A 9,339-nucleotide genomic window follows, 5' to 3' on the forward strand; every position below is an offset into this window, starting at 1 on the left:
TCACCTACATCTTGGATGCCCTGGGGGTAAGCAGATAAACATCAAATTTTCATTTTTGGGTGAACTATCCCTTTAAGAGTCTGTACTGAGTCTGTAAGATTTTTTTTATGTTTTTGAAAGAAGTCTCTTCTGCTTATCAAGGCTACATTTTTTGATCAAACGTACAGTAAAAACAATAATATTGTGAATTATTATAACAACTTAAAATAACTGTTTTTATTGGAATAAATTTTAAAATGTAATTTATTCCTGTGATGCAAAGCTGAATCTTCAGCATCATTACTCCAGTCTTTAATGTCACATGATCCTTCAGAAATAATTCTGAAGTAATAATATGCTGATTTGGTGCTCAAGAAACATTACTTATAATTATTAATATACAGTTGTGCTGGTTAATAATTTTGTGGTAGCCCAGATCAATTTGTTTAATTCATTCTTGATGAGTGATGAGTGACATTTCTTTGAAGAAAAAAAAAAAATTCTGACTATCCCCAAACTTCAATGGTAGTGTTTAGTGTTTATAAAAAGAAATTATTAACTAAATAAATAAATTACATTAATAATTGAAATTAATTTTATATTAATTTAAACACATCAAACAAATGTATCAACTATTTTATATTCAATCTTAAGTTTAAAAATACAAGTTTCAAATTTTAAACAACCTTCCTATATGACATTTTGTGAAATCCAGATGAGTTATGAAATAACATGCTTAATGTGACAGGCACTGACATGTTTGAGCTTACAGTATTACGTCTCTTTGAAGCAGAAAGGGTGATAAGGGTGATGAAAGCCCTAACTACATATTTCCATTTCAATAGTTACGAACCAAGACCGATCGATTAAAATGATTAAAATGCAATACCTGCATGCATATTTCATGATCCAGAGACACAATTCAGCACTTACAGCCCCCTATGGAGCACACAGCAGAACTGGCCGGGTGAAGGTTTGCTGCAGTACTGCAAACCTGGACTGTTCCACAAGAGTTCAACTTTTCCTAGTAACATGAGACTACAATAATGGTTAAAACGTCATACCTTCTCCTCCAGCATCCACTTCTCCTGCTGGACCTCGGCGAGTCTCTGGAAGAGCTCACTGACCTCATCGTCCGAAAGGTCAGCAGGACGCTGGGACTGAGGGCTGCTAGTGTTGGACTGTGGAAAGAATAACAAAACTTCACTGAAACATCTTTTTTTTTTACTTAAAGATATGCTGAAAAGACCAGCTAATACCAACATGAATGTTTTAGCAATGGGGTTAAAAACAGAATTCACTGTACTGACAACAACACTGTATTTCCTATATATAACTTGTTATATGTTCCACAGAAGCCAAAAAGTCATCAGGGTTGTTATTGTTAACTAAAGCTATTAAAAATCATTTTGGTTAATTTAAATAAAGCTGAAATAAAATAAAATACTAAGGGCCAGATTTACTACCAGTGCAAACCCTCATTTGGCCTTAAAAAACTACTGTCAGGAATTACTGAAGACATGCAGTGGGAAATTAGCGTTTAAAAGGCGTGGACACAGTTATTTTTGTGACTCATCTTTTTAAATATGCATGTGTAGGAGTTTCCCTTTCTATCAGTAAATTTGTGGGAGGAGAGTATTTAAATAAAGCATGCAACGCAATTTACCTACTAAGATTTGCGCTCATCAATTTACTGGTATTTGCGCCATTATTTAACACCCAAAAAAGCGGTTTGCTCTTTGTAGAAATTAGATGTTGCGCCTGTGTTGTTTAATGTACACCTTGTCAGTAAATCACCCGCAGAATTTTCCCCTCACATCAGTGCTTTTATTGAATTGCGCTGTTTAGTAAATCTGGCCCTAAGACTTAAACGAAAATTACAAATGTGCCTCGACAACTAATTGAAACTAATTTAAGTACTAAAGCTAAAAATAGTACTAAAGAACCAAAAGTGCAGTACTATTGTACTAACATTACTAAAAACTAAAACTGAAATATAAATTAAAGCTAAACAGAAAAAAACTAACAAAAACTCAGCTAAAACTTGAAATTAAAATTAAAAACGCTAAAAAGAAAAGCTAAAAAATGAAGCTAATTCAAAATAGTAATAAATACTATAATAGTATTTAAATAATACTAAAATAACACTGTCATGCAGGTTTAAAACAAGATGATAGTTTTTAAGTAAATTTATATGTTTTGTGAACTATCCCTTTGAGACTTCTGTAACTTAACACTGTGTCGTTCGACGTCACATGAAAGTCACAGGAAGGAATTCCACCAGTCTCGTACGTGTGGTGGTCCTATTCTGTCCCTCAGTGTGTTTCAGGGCGTTTCAAAGAGCTGGAGACGATCCAATCAAATGAAAGTCAACTCGTCCCACAGACTCTCACCGTCCCCTGTGTGTACTATTTTCGTCCCATGAGTCTCATTTTCCCTCTGGCTTAAAAAAAAACGAACTTCCCTTACTGAAGGTTGATGACAATTCTCCTTAAACATATCTCAAACATGCATGATATGCATTATGTTTCAAATTGATGGCATAAAATGGGAGTCTGTGCTTTGATAAATGCATTTGAAAGTCAACTAGATGATTCATGACTGAAGCATCATTCATGTCTGTAGCACAAACGTTGAGGTACGAGTTGCATGATGAAGTTTAAAACTTCATAGCTTTAGCAAACAGAAATAATTACTCAAATGCACCTCAAAGTTTCTGTTTCTCTTCACCAAATCACACTCATGTCCCTCAAGATAGTCCAGCATGTCACGACAACCATTATTTTCTCCCGTTTCTTCACAGGAACAGTATATTTCTGGAATTTACACTGTTCCGGAGTTTATTAATAGCTTCTAGAGGAAGGAAATGCTCCTGGGAGCCGGAGAAAAAGAAGCGTCAACTGTGGCGACAGTATTTGCAAGGGTCGTTGGCCCCCAGTGGGTGGCTCTACCTTATTGGTGCTGGGAGCCGAAGCCCCATCTTTCATGATCTCTCTGTAGCTGAAGGAGGAGATGCTACTGCTGTCACCCGTCTGCTGCGTACGGCTCGGCGAACTGATCTCAGACAACACCAGCTCCTCCAGACCTGCAAATGCATACATGACGCAAAGAGGAATATTTTAAGAGCATAAATCACCAAGCGATGTAGGTGCGCAACATAATTCAGTAAGTTTAAGCATACTAGCTTGCGGTCAGGACAAGCCTTTATGCTAAATGGAAATACCTGCATCAATTTCTAACATATGCCGGTAAGTATAAAACCATAAGAAATAAGTTATGCATTGAGAAGAACTGGTCACAAATCATTCTAATATGTTGGTTTAATTCTCAAGAAAAATTTCATATTTTGATCAAAGGTGAATATAGGGCTGCTTAATATTTTTTTGTGGAAACCATAATATTTTTTAAGGAATTTTTGATTATTAGAAATTTCAAAAAAATAGCAAGTTTAATTCATTCTTGATGAGTGAAAGTATTCATTTCTTTGAAGAAAAAAAAAAAATTCTGACTATCCCCAAACTTCAATGGTAGTGTTTATGAGTGAAAAAAAGAAATTATTAACTAAATAAATAAATTACATTAATAATTGAAATTAATTTTATATTAATTTAAACACATCAAACAAATGTATCAACTATTTTATATTCAATCTTAAGTTTAAAAATACAAGTTTCAAATTTTAAACAACCTTCCTATATGACATTTTGTGAAATCCAGATGAGTTATGAAATAACATGCTTAATGTGACAGGCACTGACATGTTTGAGCTTACAGTATTACGTCTCTTTGAAGCAGAAAGGGTGATGTAACTTGTCAAAGCCCTAACTACATATTTCCATTTCAATAGTTACGAACCAAGACCGATCGATTAAAATGTGGAAACATCAATACCTGCATGCATATTTCATGATCCAGAGACACAATTCAGCACTTACAGCCCCCTATGGAGCACACAGCAGAACTGGCCGGGTGAAGGTTTGCTGCAGTACTGCAAACCTGGACTGTTCCACAAGAGTTCAACTTTTCCTAGTAACATGAGACTACAATAATGGTTAAAACGTCATACCTTCTCCTCCAGCATCCACTTCTCCTGCTGGACCTCGGCGAGTCTCTGGAAGAGCTCACTGACCTCATCGTCCGAAAGGTCAGCAGGACGCTGGGACTGAGGGCTGCTAGTGTTGGACTGTGGAAAGAATAACAAAACTTCACTGAAACATCTTTTTTTTTTACTTAAAGATATGCTGAAAAGACCAGCTAATACCAACATGAATGTTTTAGCAATGGGGTTAAAAACAGAATTCACTGTACTGACAACAACACTGTATTTCCTATATATAACTTGTTATATGTTCCACAGAAGCCAAAAAGTCATCAGGGTTGTTATTGTTAACTAAAGCTATTAAAAATCATTTTGGTTAATTTAAATAAAGCTGAAATAAAATAAAATACTAAGGGCCAGATTTACTATCAGTTTGCGCCAGTGCAAACCCTCATTTGGCCTTAAAAAACTACTGTCAGGAATTACTGAAGACATGCAGTGGGAAATTAGCGTTTAAAAGGCGTGGACACAGTTATTTTTGTGACTCATCTTTTTAAATATGCATGTGTAGGAGTTTCCCTTTCTATCAGTAAATTTGTGGGAGGAGAGTATTTAAATAAAGCATGCAACGCAATTTACCTACTAAGATTTGCGCTCATCAATTTACTGGTATTTGCGCCATTATTTAACACCCAAAAAAGCGGTTTGCTCTTTGTAGAAATTAGATGTTGCGCCTGTGTTGTTTAATGTACACCTTGTCAGTAAATCACCCGCAGAATTTTCCCCTCACATCAGTGCTTTTATTGAATTGCGCTGTTTAGTAAATCTGGCCCTAAGACTTAAACGAAAATTACAAATGTGCCTCGACAACTAATTGAAACTAATTTAAGTACTAAAGCTAAAAATAGTACTAAAGAACCAAAAGTGCAGTACTATTGTACTAACATTACTAAAAACTAAAACTGAAATATAAATTAAAGCTAAACAGAAAAAAACTAACAAAAACTCAGCTAAAACTTGAAATTAAAATTAAAAACGCTAAAAAGAAAAGCTAAAAAATGAAGCTAATTCAAAATAGTAATAAATACTATAATAGTATTTAAATAATACTAAAATAACACTGTCATGCAGGTTTAAAACAAGATGATAGTTTTTAAGTAAATTTATATGTTTTGTGAACTATCCCTTTGAGACTTCTGTAACTTAACACTGTGTCGTTCGACGTCACATGAAAGTCACAGGAAGGAATTCCACCAGTCTCGTACGTGTGGTGGTCCTATTCTGTCCCTCAGTGTGTTTCAGGGCGTTTCAAAGAGCTGGAGACGATCCAATCAAATGAAAGTCAACTCGTCCCACAGACTCTCACCGTCCCCTGTGTGTACTATTTTCGTCCCATGAGTCTCATTTTCCCTCTGGCTTAAAAAAAAACGAACTTCCCTTACTGAAGGTTGATGACAATTCTCCTTAAACATATCTCAAACATGCATGATATGCATTATGTTTCAAATTGATGGCATAAAATGGGAGTCTGTGCTTTGATAAATGCATTTGAAAGTCAACTAGATGATTCATGACTGAAGCATCATTCATGTCTGTAGCACAAACGTTGAGGTACGAGTTGCATGATGAAGTTTAAAACTTCATAGCTTTAGCAAACAGAAATAATTACTCAAATGCACCTCAAAGTTTCTGTTTCTCTTCACCAAATCACACTCATGTCCCTCAAGATAGTCCAGCATGTCACGACAACCATTATTTTCTCCCGTTTCTTCACAGGAACAGTATATTTCTGGAATTTACACTGTTCCGGAGTTTATTAATAGCTTCTAGAGGAAGGAAATGCTCCTGGGAGCCGGAGAAAAAGAAGCGTCAACTGTGGCGACAGTATTTGCAAGGGTCGTTGGCCCCCAGTGGGTGGCTCTACCTTATTGGTGCTGGGAGCCGAAGCCCCATCTTTCATGATCTCTCTGTAGCTGAAGGAGGAGATGCTACTGCTGTCACCCGTCTGCTGCGTACGGCTCGGCGAACTGATCTCAGACAACACCAGCTCCTCCAGACCTGCAAATGCATACATGACGCAAAGAGGAATATTTTAAGAGCATAAATCACCAAGCGATGTAGGTGCGCAACATAATTCAGTAAGTTTAAGCATACTAGCTTGCGGTCAGGACAAGCCTTTATGCTAAATGGAAATACCTGCATCAATTTCTAACATATGCCGGTAAGTATAAAACCATAAGAAATAAGTTATGCATTGAGAAGAACTGGTCACAAATGCACTAAACAGAACACACACACATGAAAGGTTGGCAAGTTGCTTTAAACTGTATGTTAATGAGTTATTTTGTAGCACTTATTATTAAGCACGTCTCATGTTTAGGGCAACTTGGATTGTACTTATTTACTGCAGCAGCTCACTCTACATCATGTTTCAGAAGCTTTTAAGGCATCAATGCATGTTGACATGAATGGTATTGTCTCATTTAATATCTTAAATATAATCAATATATCATCCAGTTCTAGTAACTATACAACAACAGTTTCCAGAAACAGGTAACCGTAATTATGATCAACAACTAGTTACTGCAAGGCAATTATTAGTAGGCAGCAATATCAGTACACTGCAGTCTACAGAGAGTAAGTACATAGGTCAACAAACATGGAAACACTAATGAGTAATCTATACTAGCACTAGGCATGCTAACATATATGCTATTTAGCAGAACGTCATTCATTAATACCTGCACTCACAGACAGAGAATCTACAAGGAAAACAATTCACAGAAGTTAAAAGCCATCCATTTTATGTAACATTTAATTGTATGCAACACACTAATGCTCAAAAGTTTGGGGTCAGTATTGAGCAAGGACAAATTAAATTGATCAAAAGTGACAGCAAAGACATTTATAATATTGCAAAACATTACATTTCAAATAAATGCTGTTGATTTTGACTTTTTATTTAAAAAAAAAAACCTGAAAAAATTACAGTAACCACAAAAATATAAAGCAGCCATTTTCAACAATAAAAATAAGAAATGTAAATAAGCAGCAAATCAGTATATTATAATCATTTAATTTACAGTACAAAATACTTTTTATTTCAAATAAATGATGTTCTTTTCTTGAAAAAAAATAAATGTATCATGGTTTCCACAGAAATATTAAGCAGCACAATTATTTTAAATAATAAGAAAAGGAAAGGAAATTTGAAAGAAAATTTAACATCACAAAAACATTACATTTCAAATAAATGCTGTTGATTTTGACTTTTAATTTAAAAAAAAAACCCTGAAAAAATTACAGTAACCACAAAAATATAAAGCAGCCGTTTTCAACAATAAAAATAAGAAATGTAAATAAGCAGCAAATCAGTATATTATAATCATTTAATTTACAGTACAAAATACTTTTTATTTCAAATAAATGATGTTCTTTTCTTGAAAAAAAATAAATGTATCATGGTTTCCACAGAAATATTAAGCAGCACAATTATTTTAAATAATAAGAAAAGGAAAGGAAATTTGAAAGAAAATTTAACATCACAGGAATAAACTACATTTTAAAATATATTAAAAGAGAAAACAGTTCTTTTAAATTGTAATAACATTTCCCAATATTACTGTTTTTACTGTATTTTTTATAATATAAATGCAGCCTTGGTGAGAAAAAAATCTTACTGGCCCCAACCTTTTGAACAGTAGTGTATATATATATATATATATATAAGCTCTATTCCAAAAACTAGTGAGCTGCCGACTTAGACAGCGTTTTTAGACATCAATATTGTGTTAACAACACAAAGGCTGTTTCAAAAGGAAAGTTCTGAGATTCCTTGATCTACAGACTGCATAAAACTCGAGGAAAAAAAAATAATATGTAATAAATACCTATACTGTTATACTATTCAATACCAAAAAGTATGCATAAATAGTTTAATTAAAAGCTGACGATTTTACCCATTATTTGTGTGCTATATGTTTTGAGGGAAAGACATTGTTAGCTTAGCAGCATGCTACATCATCCTCCATTGGAATCAACTTGTGAGTTGAGTCACTTTTGGAGTTTCCATTTCATTGGGATGCTGTCTTAGAAGGTAGTTTATTTAGGTAGTAGCAAGCTCACTAGATATTTGAACAGAGCTATAAATGCTGCTTTTAAAAAAAGAAAATTATAAATAGAACACAACAATGAACTCTAAATGTTTAGTGCAAATTTGTTACTTTTTTTCCTCCTCAGATTGGGCCAGTGAACCAAAACACATGCTGAAATCTCTTTGAGAAAGTGTGTGTGGACTTTCAGACCCTTCTGGACATTTGACAAAGATAAAGCTTCCTACTTTAAAATGTCTGATTCTAAAATTTCTGTAGAGCAACCATTAAACATTTAGTATACTTTAAATTATAAATGGCTCAAAAGAGGAGTGCCCTGGCACTGCCAACAATCTACAGAGAGCAAATGCACGTATGCATGGATCTGTGGCACATTTTTAGAGGGGCTCCATCAAATATTTAGAGCACCTGCCTCTCCATCCTTGTTGTGTGTGGGGTCCGTCCCCACAGGAGTTAAAGTTTTTAAGGAACAAACGAATGAATACACCTAAAAAGTTTCTATTAAGTTGAGACACTGTGTATTGATTTTGAGCCAGTATTCAACCACTGGACTTTTGAGTCGCTTATGTGGTCCAAACACTAAAATTTGATTATAAACACCATGGGGCAAAGTTATTATATCTTGTGTTCATGTCCTGTCAAAATCACTAGTTTCCAAGCAGTACAACCCTTCTTCTCAAATCTATGGAAGCCCGTTTCCGCCACTGAATAAAAAATAAAAAAGGTAATTGCGACATTTTATCTCACAATTCGGACTTTTTTTCTCATAATTGCGTGATATAAACTCACAATTACGAGTTAAAAAGTCATAATTGTGAGATATAAACTCACAATTGCGAGACATAAAGTCGCAATTCTGGGAAATAAAGTCAGAACTGCGAGATATAAACTCACAATTCGGACTTTTTTTCTCAGAATTGCGAGTTTATATCTCACAATTCTGACTTTATAACACACAATTGCGTGTTATAAAGTCAGAATTGCGAGATATAAACTTGCAATTGCGAGTTAAAATCCGATTTGCGAGATTAAAACTCACAATTCTGACTTTATAACTCGCAATTGTGAGTTTATATCACGCAATTCTGAGAAAAAAAGTCAGAATTGTGAGTTTATATCTGGCAATTCTGACTTTATATCCCACAATTCTGACTTTATAACTCGCAATTGCGAGTTTATATCTCACAATTCTGACTTTTTTTTCAAAAA

The 9,339-nt window shown here is 34.4% G+C and overlaps 1 protein-coding gene across 2 annotated transcripts in view; it reads right to left on the bottom strand.

Annotated features, from left to right (window-relative positions):
• The window catches only part of gripap1 (GRIP1 associated protein 1), a 63,247-nt gene that overhangs the window by 22,317 nt on the left and 31,591 nt on the right, over positions 1-9,339 (bottom strand). For both annotated transcript variants that reach the window (XM_016440123.1, XM_016440122.1), the window contains 2 exons: positions 5,943-6,076; positions 4,046-4,162 (listed from right to left, as the gene is read on the bottom strand). In XM_016440123.1, coding sequence (XP_016295609.1) covers positions 4,046-4,162; positions 5,943-6,076 — 251 coding nt within the window. The remainder of the gene's footprint in view (positions 1-4,045; positions 4,163-5,942; positions 6,077-9,339) is intronic.

This window comes from Sinocyclocheilus anshuiensis, unplaced genomic scaffold (genome assembly GCF_001515605.1).
Source record: "Sinocyclocheilus anshuiensis isolate Anshui unplaced genomic scaffold, SAMN03320099.WGS_v1.1 scaffold71, whole genome shotgun sequence".
Lineage (NCBI taxonomy): Eukaryota > Metazoa > Chordata > Actinopteri > Cypriniformes > Cyprinidae > Sinocyclocheilus > Sinocyclocheilus anshuiensis.